The 23,901-nt window shown below is 44.1% G+C and overlaps 1 protein-coding gene across 1 annotated transcript in view; it reads left to right on the plus strand.

Annotated features, from left to right (window-relative positions):
• Nucleotides 1-23,901, plus strand: part of STK39 (serine/threonine kinase 39) — a 307,498-nt gene that overhangs the window by 82,415 nt on the left and 201,182 nt on the right. Inside the window, exons 6-7 of the mRNA XM_032638323.1 lie at nt 22,542-22,651; nt 22,916-23,017. Of these exons, the coding sequence (XP_032494214.1) occupies nt 22,542-22,651; nt 22,916-23,017 (212 nt within the window). The remainder of the gene's footprint in view (nt 1-22,541; nt 22,652-22,915; nt 23,018-23,901) is intronic.

The raw sequence follows: 23,901 nt of genomic DNA on the forward strand, positions 1-23,901 counted from the left end.
AATCTGAGGATCTGGGGTTATTATTAGAAATGTGAGAGTTCAGCAGAAAACAAACCCACCCTCAACACAAAGGATAAGCCTTGAGTCATCTCTTTGTTTCATTGTTTGCCCCTCTCTCAGTACCAGAGGACCAGTCAGGTGATGATGCCCTGGCCTGTATGGCGAGCATGGTGCCGACCTTAGGCTCTGTATTTAGTTAGGTACACTTACGGGACCCTTATTGAGTTATTTTTTAAAGAAGAGACAAGGTGTCTTGAAAATACAAAAGGGAAACTGAGAATTTGTTTCAGATCAAATGTTTCTTCCCTAGGGAACTAATAATGGAAGTGTTATCTTGTAATAGTCCTCCCCCTTGAAAAGATAAATTTAGTCAAGTTCAAGACCGCTGGGGAGGCACTTGTTGTGTCAGTTAAGCACAAAGGCTTTGGAATCAAACAGGCCCAATTTACTACCCACTGTGCAACATGGGGCAAGTTATTGCATCTCTAAGCCTCAGTTTCCCCATCTGTGAGATGGTGATGATAATGCCTATCATTCAGGAAGACGTGGATTTCCTGTGCAGCTATTGAATCATAGGATTCAGACCCCTGTAAGTGCAGTGTGTTTTTGGGAGTTACAGTGTGTTCTAGGTAGAGAGGAGATGCCAGTTTGCAGTCGGGAGGTATTTCTATACAGGCATTTTTATTAAATTGTCTAAAAAGATCCTAGAAGAAAGGACCTTAATCTTTAAAACTCCAGTGAAAGGCTTCCCTGGTGGCGCAGTGGTTAAGAATCCGCCTGCCAATGCAGGGGACATGGGTTCGAACCCCGGCCCGGGAAGATCCCGCATGCCGCAGAGCAACTAAGCCCGTATGCCACAACTACTGAGCCTATGCTCTAGAGCCCGCGAGCCACAACTACTGAGCCCCCTTGCCACAACTGCTGAAGCCCACGTGCCTAGAGCCCGTGCTCCGCAACAGTAGAAGCCACCGCAATGAGAAGCCCGCATACTGCACCAAAGAGTAGCCCCTGCTCACCGCAACTAGAGAAAGCCGGGCACAGCAACGAAGAACCAAAGCAGCCAAAAATAAATAAATTTATTTAAAAAAATACTCCAGTGAATTGGTAATGAGTTTTTTAAATTAAAAAATATTTATTTATTTATTTAGGCTACGCCGGGTCTTAGTTGCAGCATGTGGGATCTTTAGCTGTGGCACGTGGACTTCTTAGTTGTGGCATGAGTGCGGGATCTAGTGTCCCAACCAGGGATGGAACCCAGGCCCCCTGCATTGGGAATGCGGAGTCTTACCCACTGGCCCACCAGAGAAGTCCCTGAAGTTTTAATTTTAAAGAAATACACACATTTATACCTAATTTTTTACTCATAATTTTGTATTCTCTGTTTTACAGAGGATCTTCCAAATTGTATAAGTTTTATGTCCCATGAAGCCTGGATCCACCTTGCCTACTGTTGTTGCATCAAGTAAATGAATGTGAGAAATGCTTAGTGTGACCCCCAAAGTGGCAATAGACAGGAAAAGACAGTCTAAGCTTATTTATCATGATAGTGAGAGATTAGGAACAACGGAGGTGTCCCAGTTAAATATGGTATATGGTGTATCTTCACTATGGAAGACCTACCAATGGATAATGAAAAGTTCTCTGTACACTGACATGAAAAAAAATCACCAGGCTACATGGTTAAGTGAACACAACAAGGTGAAATACAATGTATATACTATGCCACCTTTTGTGAAAGAAATGGGGAGAAATAAGAATATATATATTTATGTGAAGAAACGTTAGAAGGATAATGGCAGTGGGAGCAGGGGTGGACTGCTGAGTATAGACCTTTTATAACATTTTGTATTTTGAACCATGTGGAAGTATGACCTAGTAAAACAAATGAAAAGAAATGACTCAACAAACTTAATGAACTCGCAATAAGTCAGAGCCGTTTTTAAACCTTTTATTATGGAAGTTATCAAACGTAGCCCAAAGTAGAGAAGAGTAGGAAGAATCCTCTGGTACCCATCACCTGGCTTTGGTGCTCATCAGTCTTTGGCCAATTCTTGATTCACCTCTCTTTCCCCTCCCTGCTTTGGAGGCTCTTATCATTACTGATGCTGACTTTTGTTCTTGAGTCATCTAAGTTAGTGCCTTATCTATGCATATCTTGTCCTTCCTCTAGAGAGTGGCCTTTATCCCACAGGCTAGGGACATTATGAAGAAAAGACTTCAACTAAACAACTGAAAGCTTCAAACCGTCCAGCATCAGATAGTCTAGCTGTTAAGAAGATAATCTCTGAGATCAACTGGCTTGGTTGAAATTCCCTGGTTACCACTCAAACTCTGGGACCTTGGTCAGGTGGCTCAACGTCCTAAAGACTCAGTTTCCTTAAAGGGAGATGCAGGTATAACCCACTTTATCTTTTTATGTGAAATCAAATGAGGCTCTTCGTATCAGCAGTCTTATAACAGTGGCTGGCACATTATAGATACACAGAAAGTAGCAGCAGCTGCTACTGCTAGTCCTATTACCGCTACTGTTTCTGCTGTTAACTACTGCTACTACTGTTACTCCAACTGACAGGATCGCACCGACCCCCTCTCGCACTGCCTGGAGGTCATATGTACCTCAAATTTGTCTTGCAGGAGGTTCAGCTCTGAGGGGCTTTATGCGTTATAAAAAGGGGATGCTTATTAATTATGGAACTTGGAAGCTAACTTGTCATTAATCTTGCTCTAAGCTGATAAAAAAGTACAGCTAATTTTCTCTGTTTTGTGATGAAATGATCATTTCTCACTAAAAGGGTCAAAACAGCAGTGAACTGCCTTTGAAATGCAGAGGCAGGTCAACCCCTGGCTTATTCTACCACCTGCTACTCTGCCAGTCACTCCGTTCCATTATTCTTTTTTTTTTTTTGGTGGTACGCCGGCCTCTCACTGTTGTGGCCTCTCCCGTTGCGGAGCACAGGCTCCAGACGCGCAGGCTCAGTGGCCATGGCTCACGGGCCCAGCCGCTCCGTGGCATGTGGGATCTTCCCGGACCGGGGCACGAACCCGTGTCCCCTGCATCGGCAGGTGGACTCTCAACCACTGCGCCCCCAGGGAAGCCCTCATCCCATTATTCTTGTCAGATTACCGACCCGAGCTCCTTCTCTGGGCCTTCAGGAGCACATTGTCCTTTTCTTTTTTCTCAGTTGGGATCCCCCGAGGTAAGATTTCCCGACTTTTTCCCTCCCTCTCAGGTCTGTGGGTTTTTTCCTCACCTTGGGTGGTGGTGTTGAGTGTAACCAGCTGGTGGGTGCGGTGTTTGGCTCCTGGGTTCGGAGCGCCCGTGGAGGAAGCCACCGCTTGGGTTGTCATGAGGATTAAATGTGTCAGTGTCTGTGGTGCTTAGGACAGTGCCTGGCACATGGTGAGGACTTTAAAGACAGCCATTCCGGGCTTTCCTTGGTGTCCTTTTTGTGTGTGCGACTTCATGCTTGTGTAATGACGTTACCCGGAAGCCTCATTTCCGGGCGAGTAGTGGTTGGCTATCAGGCATGTAAGTTTCCACTTTCTGTTGATACATCTCTGGAGCCATTATAGCTTTTCTAGAATTCACAGTGAATGTTCTCCGTGTCCTCTAACCTGAGCATAACATTGAGTTTATACAGTATTTAAAATTTTTTTGTGTGGTTTTAACTCTAAAATAAGATTATTGCATTAAAAAAAAGCAAAAACATTTGTGATGATTTCTTGGAAGAGCTGGCTGCTGCTGCTCTCCCCATGTTACAGGAGTTTGACTGTCTTAGTCAGGCAGTGGGTCACTGCCTGAAAAGCTCAGACCAGGAGTCCTCGGGTCTTTTGCTGGCATCTTGGGTGGGTGAAGTAGGGGAGGAGGGTGGGAGAGTTGAAAGCAGAGACTCGGAGCAACAGCAGAGCTAGACCGTCTCTTTGTTGCTGTTATATTTGGACAGATAATCCGCTGCTTTTACTCGGATTATTTGTATTCTCTTCCTTTCACATCTTTATGCTATCTAGGCTCTGTTTTTTGAAGTACGAGTTAAACTGGGGAGAACTTTGCATTTATTTCTTTGAATGTAATGTTTGTTTACCTTGAGAGTATTAATACGAGTATTCTTTTAAAAAGAGTTTTCTTGCTATTCTAATAGAAAACATAATATTTTTTATTAAAATCACTCACTATATGTACATATATGCACACACACATATATGTGCGTGTGTGTATTATCTTTTTCAGAACTTTTTATTAGAATAGGGAACATTAAGGGGCCAGGTTCAGACCACTAGAAACGCTTGCCTTATTATACAGCCAACAAGTGTGGTGAATAATGCTGGTATGCTTGGTTCTATTTTCAGCAGTTCCAATTCCATGGGTATTATATATATTTTTATTGAGTGTGGCTGTAAAATCAGTACCTAACGTGTATCGAGTGTTTCCTGTGTGCCAGGCCTGGTTCTATGTGCTGAGTGCACCGTGACTCATTCAGCCTCACCACAGCCCCATAAGGAGGTGCCTTATTATGCCTACTTCACATGCTAGAATCTAAGATACGGAGAAGGGAAGTACGTGGCCCAGGTCACACGTAGAATAAGTGGTGGAGTCAGGCTTCGGCTTTGGGCAGTTTGGCTCCAGAGCCTGTGATGCCACGTCTGTGGGTTTTCTGGGAAGACCACCCTAAATCTGGATTTGAGTGATCTCAGTTTTTGGTGGAAGACCAATAGCAATCACTAGCTCTTCTCCATCTCTGCAGATCGATTCTGTTTGGGGCCAGGGAAGATATTTAGCACCTTTTCCCTCCTTGCTCACAGCATCACTGGTAAGGTTTTAGGGGATGGGAGAAGCCATCATCTTAGGCATCGTCTGGTGCAGGATTAAGCATGGTAGTGACACCACACTCTTTTCAGACTAAAAAACTTCAGGTTAAATGTAGTGAATTAAAACCTGAGGATTGCCTACTCAGGGTTTAAAAGAAAATGCTTTACTTCTTATTAGATCTTCTGTGCTCAGAAAACCTGTGTGTGTGTGTGTGTGTGTGTGTGTGAGAGAGAGAGAGAGAGAGAGAGAGAGAGAGAGAGACCTTCTGATAATAAACTTGGAGAGGATGCCTTGGTAAGTGTAACAGATTTTGCTACAATATGATAGAAGGAGTGGCTATTTGAATGGCATGCTTTTCCCACGGCCTAGCATTTTCTTTTCCAATTTGATGCTCTGTCATAAACTGTCAGGAAGAGCTTAGTGCTTTGTCTGGCAAGTGTCTAAGGCTGTTTGTCCAGAATTTTGAGAGATGCTGTTTTAAAACAGAAATTCATATAAAACAGGTCTCTTTGGGGTGGTCACTACAAATATATTTATCTTAGGATTTTTAAAAAATAGTGACCACTCTTAATCTACTCTAAAAATGTTAATTTCAAAATGATTGATTTCTGAAGAACTTTCTAGAAACATACAACTGCATTTTGTAAGGTAGATCTCATGCTCATTTTCACTTACTTTTGCCTTTTAGGTGTGTGTATGTGAGTGAATGTGAATTTCCCATTCCTAGTTTTTCACAACAGGAATCAAATCTGGTACTAGCTAACTATGGCAGCCTAGAAATTTAGAAAGTTATCATCACCTCTATCTCAGTGTATCTGAGCCCATATATATCAGCTTATGCCCTAGGTTTTTCACTGTCTGAGGCACATTGGTGTGACTTTGGGTAGCATCTCTGTTTTCTGGGAGGGAGATTGTTTCCTTAGTCAGCCTTCAAATGCATTTTCAGCTTTAGTCAGTTTCTTGAATACTGAAAACCCTATGACTAAAATTTCTGCCAGGAAAACTTGCAACTAGACTTAACTTGCTTCCAGTATTCAGATATTATTCTCAAGGAGCCAGAGGAAAGTGCAAGGTGGTGGAGTTTTTATACCCAGAGCTGCTGGGTTCTTTTGTGTTCCTTCTGTGTTCTTTGGCTTTGGTAAAGTATACTTGGATGGGGGGGAAAAAGGAATATTTCTCATGTTATAGGGAAGAGAGGCTGCTGCTTCAAGCAACGTGGTTTGGGCTCCCTAGGTGCACCGGAGGCAGCCTCTGATTAGTATAAGAGAGCTCTGAAGCCCATGAGGCATCAGATCAAGAAAGGATGGTGACGGGCTTCCCTGGTGGCGCAGTGGTTGGGAGTCCGCCTGCCGATGCGGGGGACACGGGTTCGTGCCCCGGTCCGGGAGGATCCCACATGCCGTGGAGCGGCTGGGCCCGTGAGCCATGGCCGCTGGGCCTGCGCGTCCGGAGCCTGTGCTCCACAACGGGAGAGGCCACGGCAGTGAGAGGCCCGGGTACCGTTAAAAAAAAAAAAAAAAAAAAAAAAGAAAGGATGGTGTTGCCATATTTAAGGGTGCTTGGTCTAGAGCATGGGCTCTGACACCTGACTGCTGTGAGTCCAATCCTGGCCCTGTAGCCAGGTTATTCAACTTCCCTGCGCTTCAGTTTCCACATCTGTGCAACGTGAAAATACCAGAGGGTTAAAGGAGTTAACACACATTCCATTTTAGAATTAGTTAGCTTGTGTTGCTTCTGTATTGAAATGGGGTCGTGCCCTTTAATTATGCAAGGTGTCCTAAGATCACAGGGAGGCGGCCGGGAAGGTGAGGTTGAAGGCACCTGTGTGACCGCCTGCTATATCATTTTGCTCTCCCTCTTTCTTCCTTCTTTCCATCAGTTTCCTCAGTATCACCGGAGTAAAGAATCTGTAATGCAAATCTCACCATCTGATTACCTGGCCTAAAGTTTAAAAGTGTTGCTGATGGAATAAAGCCCTGGTTCCCTAACATGGCATATGAAGGTCCTGACTGTTTTTCCAGTCCCATCCGCCACTGCTTCTCTTTACTTCTTTGTGATCCCCCTTCTTTACCTGGCTCACTTCTTCTCCTTCCCGATTCAGTTCAAGGTGTTCTTTCGTTGAGAAAGCCCTTCCCATCCTTTCCTCTACCACCCCCGTTCTCGCTGCATTAAGCACCTTACCCTGGTGCCTTGAAAGTGCCCTTAATACACTCCAACTAGATTGCCTATTACATGATAGTGAGATTGGGTCTCTACGTCCCCCTTTTCCCTCCAGACCGTATATCAGAACTTATCAGCGGTAGAAACCCCACGGTGTTCATCTCAACACTCCCTATCAGTGCCTGGCACGTGGCAGGTGTTCACGACCTTTTGGCCAATGTGATCTGAGCGGTCTCGCCGGGCTCTACACCCATATGCATCCATCAGTGATAGGGGTGCTCGTGTGAGTCACAGCTGAAAGTTCAGACAAGCAAGAATATATCACGTTAACAGAGAGGAAGGTGAAAGTATTTAAAATATTTAGGCACGTACACTAATGCATACTTTTTAAGGCTGAAATAATTTTTTAAAAAATATAATTCAATTTAGTAAATTTCTCCAAAGTAGTCTCCAGAAAGTTATGAGATTTACATCAACTAACGCATCTAAACAATTCAGGATATAGTTTCAATTGTAATAATCAGTGAATTATCATTCCACCTGAAGTGTCCATTTTATTAAGCCTGAAAGAGTTTTTTAACAGACGTGTTTCAGCTCTGATTTTAGGCAAGCTCTGCCATAGCCAGCTGGCAATGAAATGATTAAGTCAAGGAAGCATGGAGCAAAAGCATGAATTTAAGAGACATTGGGCATGCTCAGAAAATAGAGCACAGTGCAAATTAAAATCTTGGGGGAGGGTATAAATTGCTTTATAGTGAACCAAAATATGTTTTGAGTCTCAGGAAGTTTGATAATGATGTGAATTATGGTTTAACAAATTATGCCAAAATTGTCATTTATTCCTTTTTTTCGGTGGGGGGTTAAGTAAATAAAGACAAATTAATGTGGCTTCCTGAATTTCGGGATCTTGACAAACAGTACCATTTGGTGAACCCTCTGGTGTGAACCACGTATACAATCAATTCTGGAAACTTGGTTTTCCTTTCCATTTGTATACCATCGGGGAGAAATGCTTGGGGAGATTTTCGGCAGCCTCCCATCCTTTAACAGCTGCTAGCAGTTGTTTGAGCAGCAGTCTAAGGAAATCTTACTGGGTGAACTCAATGGGGGAGGACCGCTTTGCTCTGTATGCCTGCTGGAATCTTTCCTCAGCTGTGCGCGTTCAGCTGCAGGGGGACAGGGTTGAGCTTCAAGGAAGAGCGCAGGAGGACCCTTCTCCGTCTGTCCGCCCTTCTCCCCTCCCCCGCCCCTTTCCTTTCCTTCCTTTCTCTCTCTTCCTCCCTTCCCTTCTTTCTTCCTGTCTTTAAGGGCCTGCACTGTCATTATTAAATTAAATTTCATGTATTACCACAAGCTGCTGAGGTCTGGGGAAAACAAGAGTTTTTTTTTTTTTTAATTGAAGCTTAGTTGGTGTACAATATCATGTTAGTTTCAGGTGTACAACAAAGTGATTCAGTTTTCCATAAGTATGTACCTGTTTTTTTTTTTTTTCAGATTCTTTTCCCTTATAGGTTATTACAAAATATTGATAGGAGGTCCTTGTTGGTTATATATTTTATATATAGCAGTGTGTATATGTTAATCCCAAACTCCTAATTTATTCCTCCCCATACCCCCTTTCCCCTTTGGTCACCATAAGTTTGTTTTCTAAGTCTGTGGACCTACTTTTGTTTTGTATAAGTTCATTTGTATCATTTTTTCCAGATTCCATGTATAAGTGATGTCACATGATATTTGTCTTTGTCTAGCTTACTTCACTTAGTATGATAATATCTAGGTGCATCCGTGTTGCTGCAAATGGCATTATTTCATTCTTTTTTATGGCTAAGAGTCCAGTGAATACACACACACACACACACACACACACACACACACATCTTCTTTATCCATTCATCTGTCCATGGACACTTAGGTTGCTTCCACGTCTTGGCTACGTATATAGTGCTACAATGAACATTGGGGTGTGTGTATCTTTTTGAATTATGGTTTTGTTTGGCTGTATGCCCAGAAGTGGGATTGCAGGATCTTTCGGTAGATCTATTTTTAGTTTTTTAAGGAACCTCCATACTGTTCTCCCTAGTGGCTGCACCAGTTTACCTTCCCACCAGCAGTCTAGGAGGGTTCCTTTTTCTCCACAACCTCTCCAGAGTTTTTAGACTGAGAGCAGAGCAGTTCGACTCAGTTCTTTGCTGGCTCATTTTTATTGTTTTCGTTGACTTTTTGTTTCCCAGAACCTTCAATTGTTCTAACAAAAATGGTCCTTCCCTGGTGAAAAGGTGAACATTAGGTGCTTGGGTTCAATGCCTCTGGGGTGGTTAGTTGACAGATATTTATTGAACATTTACTATGTTCCAGGCACAGTCTCTGAGCTGATCTGTCGTCAGCAATGGAGACTTCGTGTCTGCTGTCCTGGAGTTTACAGCTCAGGTGAAACAGACAGCTATCAACAATTTGCTATGACATTTAATTTAAAAAATTTGTAAGTGGAGAGAAATGCATATACCTGAGGAATTTAAGTTAGCCACTCTAGGTCTAGTTTAGTATGTTGTCCTGGGGATAAATCTTAAGTATGTATTGTACATATGAGTAATTTGGGACTAGGCATTTTTGATCAATAACATCTCATAAGTTACTGCATGTATCATATGTAGATCAGAGATTTTTAGGAAATTTAAATAGATTTAACATGTATTTACACTCTGTGTAATATAATTTAACACTTGATTTCACAGAGTACACTTGAGAACACAGTCACCAAGGATTATCTAGCCCCCAGGTCACTAACTTACCCTGTGCCCTCCCTCAAGTTCTTTGCTGGCCATGTATCACCTATAAAGTGAGGCTCTTAGGCTCTCAAGTTTCCTTTCAGCTCTAAAAATTGTATAACTGCAGTACAGAAGAACTCTGTAACCCCCATGCCCCCCAACAAACTGCCCTTCTCACAGTCTTCCCTGCTTCTTTTAATGGCATCTCTATCCTATGTAATAGGGCAGAAATCTAGTGTTCCTGACCCTTCTTCTCTTATACCCCATGTCCTGTCCAATTTGTCAGCAAATGCTATTGTGAACCATGCCTCACCACCTCCCCTGCAGTCATCCTGGTCCAAGCCACCATCATCTCTTCCCTGGATTATTACCGTAGCCTCCTAAGAGGTCCTCTTCTGTGCTTGTCCCTGTGTGCTCAGCTGTTTACACGGCATCCGGAGTGATGCTGTTAAAACAAGCCAGCTTGTATCATGGCTTTACTCAAAACCTTGTAGTGCCTTTCCACCTCAGTCAAAGTCCTAGTGGTGGCCTCCTGGGCCTTACAAGATCTAGCTCCTCCTTAGCTTGTTGACCTCATTTCCTAGCCCTTCCTTTCCCTCGCTTTCCTCCAGTCAAACTGGCCTCCTTGCCACTCATGCTCCTGTCTCATGTCCTTTGCATGGCTTGTTCCCTCTACCTGGAATGCTGTACTCAATACCTCACATGTCCCATCAGTGAGGCTTCCATGGATGGCATCCTATGGTGAATTGCAGCGCCTCTGGCCCATACTGTCCATCCCCTGATCTTTTTATCTTTATTGTACACATGAATGTATTCTACATTAGTGGTTCTCAAGGTGTGATTCTAAATCAGCGGTATCGGCATCACCATTAGAGCTTGATAAAAATGCAAGTTCTTGTCCTCTTCCATCCCTAGTTTCTGCTGAGTCAGAAACTGGAGGTGGGGTCCAGCAATCCATATTTTAAGAAGCCCTCTCATGATTCTGATACACACTAAAGTCTGAGAACCACTGCTGTCTATTGTGCTTCATAATTTTATTACCTGTATTTATCTCTCCTCCCCACCCCTGCCCCGACTTAAAGTCAGCTCCATGAAGGCAGGGGTTTCTGTTCCTGGTGCTAGAGTTTAGAATGGAAATGCTACTTAGTAAGAGCTCAGTAAATAGTGGTTGAATGAATGAATGAACATGTAACTATGTAGGAAATTTAAATTAAAAGAATACTGAGCGGGGCTTCCCTGGTGGTGCAGTGGTTGAGAGTCCGCTTGCCGATGCAGGGGACACGGTTTCGTGCCCCGGTCCGGGAGGATCCCACATGCCGCGGAGCGGCTGGGCCCGTGAGCCATGGCCACTGAGCCTGCACGTCGGGAGCCTGTGCTCCGTAACGGGAGAGGCCACAACAGTGAGAGGCCCGCGTACCGCAAAAAGAAAAAAAAAAAAAAAGAATACTGAGTAATAGAGTTTAATGTATGTTCCTCATATTTTAGTGACTCTCCTCAGTGTTAGGAGTTTTAAATATGAGGTTTTCTTTAGCACAGATTTAAAAATCTGCAGATTCTTCGAAGATTGCGTTATCCCCGGCTAATCCTTCTTGAAACTTTGTGAAAATGATGTGAATTGTTGCTTTAAATACTTGTGGCAACTGGAATTCTGCTATTTTAATCATCTCCCGTAGGGACCATCTCTTTAAAAGTGTACAGATAGGTCATTCTGTTTTATTGAAAGCTTCTGATAGTCGAGCTAGTTGAGTGGAGATTTGTATGAAAAAGACCACCTGGAGGTATATGAATATTGCATTGGAAATTTAGACTCATTAGTCTTTGATCTAAGTTGCTTGTGCCTGTCTTTGTGGGTATGGCCAGCCAGGAGCCCCCAGTGACTGCAGAGCACGCCTTTGGCTTCGGAAATGATGATCCCTGTATAATATGCTTACCTAGTGTTCCCCTCGCTTTGCTGTCAGTTCAGCAGAGTTGGTCTTACAGATGAGGGTACTGAGGAATGCTGAGTGACTTTGGCCTTGTTGGAGGTCATTCTGAAGGTTGTAAAAGCAGATCACACCAGACCTCCCCAGACTTCACTTTTTATCCTCTGCTGACTTCCTCGCCATTAGGCTCCCTGCCCCCTCCCCCACCTGCTTCTTCACGCTATGCCTTTTGACAGCTCAGCTGTCCCGGGGTTCAGTTTCTCAGCTGAAAAATAAGGCAGGTTGACAAGATGTTTTCCGAGGATCTATCTTGCATCAGAGTGTTTCAGTGTCCCTTCATTAGCCTCACTCACTAAAGGCATTCTCAGTCCTATTTGAAAGCATTCAAAGCAGAGGGTGGTCTTGGGCATGGAGCAGGGAGTAAGCCAAGCATCTGTCCTGTGGCTACTTTCAGAGCATCTTTAAAAATATCCCTCCCACTCCCACTGGGGAGCCAGGGAGAATGAGTTTGTGACTTGGGGATTATCTGTGACTTTCCTTTGCTCACTGTAATTATCGTAGTTGATAGAAAGTTGACCACGAGTGGGCTCTTGGTTGTGTCTGTCTTTAGACTTGAGAAAGCTGGCTCTTGCCTGTACCTGCAGCACACCTGGTCTGGGTTTACTGCTCCAGCCTTCCTGGCCCCCCTTTCTTCTGCTGCTGCCCCGCCAGGTGTGGCCTCTGGCTTCATGTCTCCCGGGAAGTTCACCTGCTTTGGGCTTTGGGGGAGGGTTCAGCGACTCTGACATAGATGGGCAGATTATCGGTAGTTTGCCATTGTCTTAAACTAGCTTTCTCCTTCACGCTGGGGCTAATTGGCTGTATTAGTCAGCAGAACTGAGCCAAGTGTGAATTGACACCAGCCACCACTTCTTCTTCTTGTCTCTTTTAAACCTGTATTGTCTTGATTGTGAGAATGGTTGAGGAACTGGCAGCCTGTGTAGCCTCCAAATTTTTACCAAGAATACCTCTGTTGAATTTTTAACATAATTTGTCTGTGTCATTGTGGATCGATGTTGACTCCATGGACGAAGTACAAATAAGTGCTAAGAACTCTTCCTTTATAAGTAGAAATGTAGCACATCTGAAGGAACCCTGTTGATGGCAATTTCGAGAGTCTACCTACATGAAATACCAACCCTGGGAAGGCTTGCTTCTTTGTGGGTTTTTTTTGTGTGTGTGCTTTGAAAGGTGAAACTCTAGCTTTAGGGAATAAAAAGATGTCTTCTAATTTCTTCTTTTGCCATCAGAAAAGGCTGTGAAATTGTTATTCTCTGATGTTTCAAACACGGTCAGGACTGCCTCTCCCTCATTAATAGATGGGAAACGTGGACTTGTACAGAGCAGCTAGAAGTGACTCCCTAGGGCCCAGGCTCTGGAAATATGGCAGATCCTGTTTTCTGATCCTGAACGCCTTGGACACCATGCCACATGTGGGTGGGGCTGCAGTCTGTAGAACCAGCCCAGGCCATTGAGACCACTTGCTTACGAGAAGGAATAAATAGAATTGAAAACCAGGAGTCTGATTCAGGGAAAGAAGTTTGGGTGGAAAACGAGGGTTTTCAGAAAACTCTCTTTGGTTCTATCTGGTCCTTCTTGGGGTCCCTCCCTCCTGAGCAGGACAGGTGGTGCCCCCCCCCCCCCCCCCCCCCCGCCATAGTGAGGTGGTGTGTGAATTACTAATAGCAGATAAGGTGCCAACATATTTCTTATTGACTTGCCTAAAAATTGAGTGGATTCAGTGTTATCACTTTAATATTATAATGCTGTCACCCTCACACAGCTGCATTTCAGAGCTCTCGTGAGGGGGAGAGAGAGGTTTAGTGTCACAGATACCTGTGCTGAGGCTAATGCTTACCCGCAGCCCGGCTCTTCTATGCCCTGGCACCTCCAGTGAGCAGCTCTTACGGATTTGTGCCCCTGGTATTAAAAGCCATGCTTAATACTGGAACTGTTTAAAACTCCAAAATTGCACTGTGTGCCAAATCGTTTTCTTGCTGATTTTTACCAAGCCGATTTGGGGATTGCATCGACTTTGGCCTCTGATGTACTGTTAACTGTTAACAGTTAGGGAGTGTGAATACACATGGCTGGACGGGGGAAAGACAGGGGATTGTAAAAATTAAAAAGCCTTTGGCTACAAATACCAGAGGGCTTGACCGTCAGGGGATGAAGCAATACGGACGTTTAACAATCTCACGTAGCATTAGTCTGGGGTATACTGTTCCAGGGTTGGTGCAGGAGCCCAGGGTATCACAGAGGTCTTGGGCTCTTTACTACTCTCTGTTCTGCACCTCAGTAATGTCAGGCAGCCCATGTCCCCACGGGCTCCTTTGCTCCCAGCATCACATCCTCATGTGACAGTGACCCTAACAGGCAGGGGGAGTGGGGAGGAAACCACCCTGGTAGGGTGGTTCTTGTGTTAGGCAGAAAATATTCCCACGAGTGTCTGTACCATATTCCTCTTGGATCCCATGGGTCAGGTCTAGGGCAGACCCTCAGACCATTCACCAGACCAGGAATCAGACACCATGATTGACTTAGATCTGTACAGTTAATCCCCCTGGGGCCCGGCACACCAAATCAGGATGCTGGTAGAGATCGGGGTATGGATGTTGGGTAGCAGATCACCAGTGCGTGCTGCCAGGGACTCAATATTATTAGGAAACTACTATATGCATTCTGTGCCCCTCATTCTATAGCTTGTGAAACTGTTGCTCAAGGAAGTGAAGTGGATGAGCGGGGAGTGTAAATGGCATCACACGCAGGCCCGTTCGATTCCAAAGTACCTTCTCGGGGTGGCACTGTGGTTCCTTGCTACTCACTGTGTCCTCCCTCGGTGCCTCTCCTCTCCCCTGTAGTTTCAGGGATCATTGATGGGAACTCACTGGGAACGGTCAGGACCCCATGGTGTGCCACGTATCCCACACCAAGTGTGTCACTATTTGGCCTCTTACTAGTTATGCCCACACCACTGTTAGAATAGAGAGAAAACTTCGCCTATGAGTAAAGTGACATTCCTTCAAGAAGGAAACCAGCCTGGTGAATGTTGGTGGCCACTGTGTAGGTCTCGCCACATCCTGCCTTGGCCCGCTGGGCTCTGGGCTCTGCTTCTTGCTCTGGGTTTGCTGAGTTCTGCAGGTACCTGGAGGTGCCGCGTCCTCCTGGAGGACTTCAGGCATCCCCTCTGCCATCTCTGAGTCAGTGCTGCCCTGCGCTCTCTCCTGCCTGGTTACAGGGGTTCCCAGCAGGCACAAGGCAGTGCTGCCCTTGCCTCCCCACCTTCCCGCCCCTGCAGACTTGCTTCTTATTGCCTGGTGGTCTGATGACATCCTGAAGATGGCAAGCCTCCAGGAGAGTGAAAAGTTGTTCCTATTTAATTTACAAACAGAAATAAAACAAGCAGTAAAACTGGTAGAAAAGGCTGGGTTTGATTATACATTAAAGAAAAGTAAAATTGAGAAACAAGTGATTTGGTCAGTTAAAAAAGCGAAAAGCACTGTGCTCAAGGATGTGATAATGGGGTAAAAACATTGCAATCAGAAGGAAAGAATACTGGGAGACTGTTGGCTTCTACATACAGGATGAATTATGGCCGGGGATTCTGCCTTGTTATTCTTCAGATGCCATGTGGGGAGAGAGTTTGACCAGAGAGGGCTGTGATCAGAACTGTGCTTTAGGAAGAGTAACCTGCATGGAATAAGTCTGGATTGCAGTTGGAGGAGGCATGCCTCTGATTCTGTAATTGCTAAAGCCTTCAGTTATCCTGGTCTGTGTCTTTCCTCTCTCACCAAGAAAATCTGGGGGCAGAAAGGACACCTTGAAATTACCAGCAAACAGAAGATGATACCTTAACATAATTCTTCAATTCGTGTTGTTTAGGTCATGTAATAGTCACTCTATTTCAATTAATGTCATATTTTCCCATGTTAGCTCTCGCTAGAAGGCTGGCATTGTGTTTAAATCAAAGCGACACCCACGCCGGTTGGACGCTACTGTGCCTACGGGGGCGCTGCACCACCGACACACGTTTTACTATAAAAACAAAATGAAAAGAACGAAATACGTCATTTAAAGCAAAACAACTGTTCATGCAGTTCCTAACAGAATTAAGAAAATATTTGCTTCTGTTTTATACCCATTATCATAGTTTGCATAATTTAAATCATAATGTGCTTCTTTATATGCTTCTTCATTCACCAACATTGGATGTATAACATTTTAAGGACACCTGTGAGACTCACGAAGGCCGGATGCTGGCAGCCCTGAAAATGTTTCCTGGGTGTTCAGAAGTACATTTCAGTTTTGCCAGTAAAGTCTTGACTCTCTCATGAGAAAAGAACAACAACTGGGAATCAAACCAAATTATGCAGGGATTGTTTCTGATGATATAAATATGACATTTAGGATTAACCAGAGAACCTCAAGCCAGTTTTTCTATTCTGGGTGATCACAACTTGATCTTTACTCAGGGAAGAGCGTAGGAGTTGTGGAATATTAACCCCATTATTCCTTTTTGTGTTTCCAGTACCTAAGAATACACCGAATTTTCCCAAAAAGGAGCCTGGGGCTATGTGGCTAAAACTCCTCTGTGAAGGACTGTGGATTTCATTCAGACCTTCAGTAACTTGCTATATGGTCCTTGGCAAGTTATTTCATCTTGTTTATTCCTTCCTCTTTTTTAATTCCAGTACTCACTAAATTATCACATTTCATTAAGGATTTGTCTCATGCTTTCGTTTTTCAGAGTCTCTGTTCAAATATAGGCCCTGTTGATTTTACTCCTGGGCTATGGCTGTGGTCTTCCTGCTTCTAGTCTTTCTGTTTTCCTGAACATCCCTGCATGATTTCTTTTCCCCAGTTCTCCTCTTGACTAGAGAGAAAGCAGCAGTAGTCCAGGGCAGTAACTGGATCAAGTACAGCTTCCTTTACCTGCAACTCAGACTCTGTCGTTGGGCTCCTTGACAGGCTCAGTGCTTCTTCCCTTTTCCAGACCATGGCCTCTGGGGAAGAGAGGCTGCTTCTGGCAGGGAACTACCAGGGGCCCCTGTAGCCACTGTGACTCTCGCTGCCCCAGACCTGCAGCCAGCCACTCGGAGGTCTAAAGGATCAGTATCTGTTGCAACCCATTTTGAATATGATTTAGGAAGCTCTGAGCCCTCAGATGTTGATTCCATTACTCTCTAGCCAAGTATGGAATGGACCTAAGCCATTTTTTTTTTTCCATGCACAACTCAGGTTCCCTTTCACAGATATTAGTAGATTTTATAGATGTTTGAGGTAGGTTCGGGTTGGCTAACTCACCTACAGCGTCACTCGCAGGTTTTAAGGAAATCAAGTTTCAGACCAAATTTTGCCCTTCGTTAGCAAGCAAGAACCCTAGAGATTTCTCACAATTTATTCCGTAAGCTCAAGGAGATTCCTGCTCTCTGTCCTTCTAGGTGAATGAAAAATTCACTCGAAGCCGACATGCCAACATTCCAGATGCAGTTTTCTTGTACACTTGTGCTTGGCATCTAGAATCTGACTAGGCAGAAAACTGGTTAGGGGTTTAGCTTCCTCTTGGGCCTGGCTGGATTCTTTCTTTCTATTCATGCCAGATGGGGAGTATATCTAAAATATTTTAGCCCCTCTCTGTGTGCTCACTACTTTGACTTTTACCAGTGAAAGCCTGTTTCTAACATGCATCTTGCCTATCAGCAGGTGACTCTTTTCCCCAACAGTAGTCCCTTTTGGGCATTCACCTGGCTCATACTTGTCTATACTTAGATACGGATAACAGAAATACTTCTAGCAGCTGCCTCTGGCATCGTGAATCAAGTGGTGCTAGACCCTTCTAGCACTGGGCATTCTGGCTCAGAACACCAGTTGACCACCTGGGTTGTAGTACCACAGATATAATATCACACGGTGTATATTGAAGTATTGTAGGTAAATTTTAGACATCATAACAACACAGTTGGCAGACTAGTTTTGCAGGTTAAATCAGGCAGGCGGAACTGCTTTATCGTGCTTTTCCACTTTTTTTTTTTTTTTTTAATGAATTTGTTGCCAGCGACAGCAAAAACGAGAGGTTTTACATCAAGATCTCAATGTTTGGCTTTCTGTGGGAAAATTGGGGCATCTGCAGAAACAGGGCCATTTTCCTCTATGAAAGTTTTCTTTTCCAGCGGAACAGCAGAAGCTTGCTTTAGACCTGGGGATGGGCTCCTGGGAAGGGCCCTGTGCTTCCTAATGTCCCCCTATGCTGAGACAGATATCAAGTGCCCTTCACCACTGAGATGGAGCTATTGGTTTGCAGGACCCCCTTCCCTCCTTCTTATTCCTGCCTGGGCCCCGTAAGTATTTGAGGTTTTGAGCCATGCGGCTGTCAGATGGCTCAACACTTGTGCTCTGCTCACGCCGCTTCTCTGTCTGGAATGTCACTTCCTTTTGGGCTTGTCTGTCCAACACTCAACCTCATCTTCAAGGCCAGGTCCAAGGCTCACTTCGAGATGGACTCTTTCGTGGCTATTACAGTCCTAACTCTTCCACTTCTACATGGACAGCAGAGCATAGCGTTTGATTCTACACGTTCTGTGTCATGCCTTCTCCCTCCTTGATGGTAATATTCTTAAGGTCAGGAAGCAGGTCCTTCTCGTACTTTATATCTACCACTGTAAAAACGTTAATGCTTATCCCCTCAGCCCAGTTGTGAGGCAGAGAACAGTAGCTTATTGAGCTACCTAACAATTATTGTAAAGCATATTTATCCATGGTAAAAAGAAGTAGAGGGGTGTTATAAAGGTGAAAATAATGTAAAAACAGGCATAACCAAGAAGCCTGAAAACAGAGCTCCAGAAAGGTTAAGTGCCTTGCTGGCGTCACACAGTTGGGGAATAGCTTAGTCTTCAGCCTAACCACTGAGCATCCTGCCTTGGTTCCTTAGGGCTGCGCTATTTCCTGGCAGATGTGCTACTTGCTAAATCAGGTAGCTGCACCCCAAACGCCTGCAGATCCTCCACAGGGCTTAGTGTTCACATATCAAAACAAGACAGTTCCCAAAGTCACTTAAATCGTATGCCACAAATGAGGGAAAGGTGATGAAGGTACATCAAACTTAACCATACAAGGCACCAAGAGTCAGGATGGCAAAGATGCTTCTGTCATTTGTTTGTTTGTTTTTTTTTGTTCTGCGGTACGCGGGCCTCTCACTGTTGTGGCCTCTCCCGCTGCGGAGCACAGGCTCCGGACGCGCAGGCTCAGCGGCCATGGCTTACGGGCCTAGCTGCTCTGCGGCACGCGGGATCCTCCCAGACCGGGGCACGAACCCGCGTCCCGTGCATCGGCAGGTGGCCTCTCAACCACTGAGCCACCAGGGAAGCCCGCTTCTGTCATTAATAAGGACCAGCAGAGTGTCCTCTGCTGATGGTCCTCCCCTTAGTGGAGGGAACAGTGCACTGGGATGATGCCAAGGTTGGAATTTGGGAGTAGTGTTAGATGAGGCGGGAGAGGAAAGGGGAGTCAGATTTGCATGTTGTTCTGAGGGATTCTGACTTTATCCTGGGGGAGCAGGGAGCCTTTAAAGACTTTTAAGGAGCCATCAGGCCTGTGACATAGAAGTGCCTGGCTGCTGCAGTCTGGTCTGGGGAAAGCAGGGAGGTGGTGACCTCGGAGGCTGCCCCAGGACTCTTGGGCTTAAACCAAGGCACTTACAATGGGGAAGGAGAGAACTGGATGGATTCAAAAGACGTGAGAGCCTTTTCGTTACCAGGATGACCGCACTCTATCTGGTTTGAGATGCAGTTATTCCTTGAGGCTGACTAACTTGATGTGTAGCCTTTGATTCCACATTGCCAGAGAAATGTTCATGGTTTCTGACCCACACGTATCTGCCTCCACTCCCCTGGGCTGTCTGGAGGTCCCCCTCAGCAATCAAGGGCACTTTTCACTGTTTTCTGCTCTGCCACCTCCACTTCTCTTGTCACATGTAAGCTGTCTCCACAGCATATACCCGTCTTCCTGTTTACACAAGCACCCTACAAAGTTCAGTCCAAAAGTTCTCTTTCACAGTACATATAAATCTTTTTCTATATACACTGCCCATACGTATGAGCAAATTGTACATTTATTCTGTAGTCATAGGGTGAGTAGATGTTAGGATTGGTGTTTTCTGCTTCCAGAATTTTTCTTCTGAGCTTTAAAGACATTTAACCGTCTGTTTATGACTTAAAAGTGAGTGTTCTAAGTGGAGTCTGTGAATACAAATGTGAATCAGGAAAATACATTGAAGAGGTGTTGTCAATAATGAATTGCAACTATGCCTCTCTCTCAGCAGTTTTTGCAGCTTTAAAAGGTCTAACGTAATCAGATGTTTTTGGGTTTTTTTGTTTAATTTTTATTTATTTATTTTTGGCTGCCTTGGGTCTTCATTGCCGCGTGCGGGCTTTGTCTGGTTGCGGCGAGCGGGGGCTACTCTTCTTTGTGGTGCGCGGGCTTCTTACTGTGGTGGCTTCTCTTGTTGCGGAGCTCGGGCTGTAGGTGCGCGGGCTTAGTTGCACCGCGGCATGTGGGATCTTCCCAGACCAGGGCTCGAACCCGTGTCCTCCTGCATTGGCAGGCGGATTCCCAACCACTGTGCCATTAGGGAAGTCCCATCAGATGGTATTTTTAAGGAATTAAAAACAATTAATGTTAACAATGGATTTTTGTCTAGATTATATCTTTTAGGAAGATATATGTATATTTGGGGTGTAGAATTGCTTCAACTGCATGGAAAAGAATTTATTTTTCCTTAAGACAACTTTTACCCATATCCTTAATTATTTACAGATGATATGTATTTATTTAATATTATCATGTTACACAGTTATTTTAATAAAAACAGAATGTTGGATTCACTGTTAAACTTCTTTTCCGAAATACAAATGAGATTGAAATTTATATTTTCGAAAGCCTTATCGTGTTGTCTCTTCCTCTAGCCAAATATAGTAGATACTTACAAATGATTAAGTTGACCTAGCTCTTCTGTAAGAGAATGAATTTTATCTCCTCCTACCTGAAGGAGACTGGTTCACTGGTTTCAGAGGTTTCTTTTCAGAAAGCTTGATTTTTCTGACTGTAATATAAGAGTTCTAATAGAGTTCAGCACATACATGCAAATTAAATTACATAGCATTTTCAGAATATACTTTTGCTCACTATTAACACGAGAGTAGCAGTTGGAATAAAGACGCCCTTTGTCAATTTTTATTCCTTTGACTTGAAGTTGTAATCCTGTTGGGATTTGAGTAAATTTAAACGTAAATAAAATGGAACAGGCAACAGAGTTCAACTTGGGGAACTGGTTCCAGTGTTACTGCATAACTTAATAATGTAGATCTAACGCAAATGCTAATATTTGACCTTGGTTTGTACTTGACGCTGTTCTTTGGTAATTGCCATCATCCTGGCAGTCACCGAAGGGGGCCAGCAAAGGAGAGTCACGTGAGAGCAGTTTGAAGGGGTCCACACTGCATAACCTGCTGCAGTGTTTTGAGGTGTTGACATCCCTTTTTTATAACTGTTCACCAGTTTTCTCTTGAGGTGCCCTTGAGTTGGCTCTTATTGGTAGGTCTGTACTAGCCCTAAGTAGTTGGTAGTTTAACTTACTAACTAATTTTAACTATTGGTAAAACTCTAAGCACAGATGCATGCATTAATAATCACTGGGTATTCCTTCTCTACTTTCACATATACAAACATAATTTTTGCATAAATGCATGCTCGTATACAGTATGCTTAATTAATTCATGTCCTCACAAGAAGAACTTCTAATATATAATGGATGTCAAGAAGAGTATGATTTCATTCTACAAACCTTTCCATCTATATCTACGAAAATTATCTAGAAAGCAAACGTTGAAAAAAACCCAGTCTTTACCGACTGGGCTTATCCTTTGTGTTGATTGCTACGTGTGGGCAAAACTGAGCATGTTGGTTTTATGTACCTGGGTTTGTGGATTTGCCATTATGATTTTGGCTAAAGTGTTACAGAGCACTGTTCAAGGAAGGGCGTGGGAATGTGGAAGTTGTATGTTATTCATGCTTTATTTCAAGGAAGAAATCCACTCCCCAAACATTGATGATGTGGAATTAAAGAGGCTAGAAAATAATCATAATAAAAGAAAACATAAAAAGAAACACATGCTAGTTTTACTACCTTTGGTGCTATTCTTATAAATGATTTTCTAAAATGAATCTTAGCTAAAAGCTAAGATCCTTTGATTTAGGGCTTTGGAAAGCCCTAAATGTAGGTATGTATATTTTTATTGTAATCTTTTATGGTTAGTTATGACTTGTGATACCTTTTTGGTAGAAAATATAAAAATGATATGCTGAGCTTTTGGACTGGTGAGCTTGCTGACCCTTAACCTGTGATGAGGGCGTTCTCTGAAGTGTAGGGCAGGGGTACCCAACCCCCGGGCCACGGACCGCTACCTGCCCACGGCCTGTTAGGAACCCGGCCGCACAGCCAGAGGTGAGGGGCGGGTGGGCAAGTGAGCGAAGCTTCATCTGCCGCTCCCCATCGCTCCGGCTCGCATTACCGCCTGAACCATCGGCCGTCCCTGCCCCCGGGGAAAAGGGGAAAAATCGTCTTCCGCGAAACCGGTCCCTGGTGCCAAAAAGGTTGGGGAACGCTGGTGTAGGGGGTGGCGGGTGGCAGGACTGCCCTGCTGTATGGCTGAGAGAGCTCCACAGTGTTTGGAGCAAGTCATCACCATTGCGAGGCCCATCAGGAAAAGAGATGTTCTTAAAGGCAGAATTTGTAATCCATAATGTCTTACCTAAAATAAGGGTGATTTTTTTTTTTTTTTTTTTCCCTTTCAGATTTTGGGGTAAGTGCTTTCTTAGCAACAGGGGGTGATGTTACCCGGAATAAAGTAAGAAAAACATTCGTTGGCACCCCGTGTTGGATGGCCCCTGAAGTCATGGAACAGGTGAAATAAATTAATAAATAAAAGTGATGTTTTGATTGACATAGTATAGTTGTACAATACACGTCATTAGTACACGAACATTTTGTTCAAGTCAATCATTTTACTAGAATGCGTCATGCAAGGTTTAATTCCCGATTGCTGGGCCTTAGCAAAGCAATCTCAAGATTGTGCACACACGGCCGTGGGCTTCTGACGTAATAGGGACCTTGTCATGTATAACGTGCCGGCTGTATAATTGTGTTTTTTCCCTGCTTCGCTTCTTAGGTGAGAGGCTATGACTTCAAGGCTGACATGTGGAGTTTTGGAATAACTGCCATTGAACTAGCCACAGGAGCAGCGCCTTATCACAAATATCCTCCTATGAAAGTAATTGCTATTGGAAATATTATGTCGGGTTTGAAATATGATTTAACAGAATCCATTCTCTTAAACGTAGTCATTTTTCTCTTAGACCCAAGGGGAATTAATGGAGGGATGCAGCCAAGTTAAATGTTAGCTGATGCTCTCAGCGGACAGAATGGGACAAAAAGTAGCACAGTTCCCGGCTTTGAAGCTTGCTTTGCGTTCTTAGCACAGAACAATGTGATCAGATTGGTCGATGGAGGTTGATAGATGAGACAAATGCTGGTCATTACTCTCTCTATCACAGAATACCCCCAGCTCCCCAAGAAAAATCTAAAAATAGATTATAGTGATATCATCTTTACAGATGGATTTCCCAAATTTTCAGGCCTTTTTTCCCCCATGGTCTGTAACATTTCACTCCTGTTCTCATGGTGTCATGTTGGTGACTCATCTGAAATAAGGGAGCCCAGTGTTTTTAGGAACTAACATACATTTGGATACTATTTTTAGATTTTCGTTATTTTATTTTTTTGGAAGTTACTCTTTATTGTTATTATTTTTTAAAATATTTATTTATTTATTTGGCTGCATGGGATCTTAGTTGCGGCCCGCGGGATCTTTCGTTGTGGCCCGCGGGCTCTTCACTTCGTTGCGGTGTGTGCGCAGGCTTCTCTCTAGTTGCAGCACACAGGCTCTCTAGTTGTGGTGCTTAGTTGCCCCTCAGCATGTGGGATCTTAGTTCCCTGCCCGTGGATGGAACTGGCATCCCCTGCATTGCAAGATGGATTCTTAACCACTGGACCACCAGGGAGGTCCCTATTTGTGTTATTCTTTTAACTAGCCTACATCATTATTTCTCTTAGTTTTGAGGTGGTGGGATCAGGGCTAATTTACCCAAATGGGTT

Source organism: Phocoena sinus, chromosome 7 (assembly GCF_008692025.1).
Source record: "Phocoena sinus isolate mPhoSin1 chromosome 7, mPhoSin1.pri, whole genome shotgun sequence".
NCBI classification, from domain to species: domain Eukaryota; kingdom Metazoa; phylum Chordata; class Mammalia; order Artiodactyla; family Phocoenidae; genus Phocoena; species Phocoena sinus.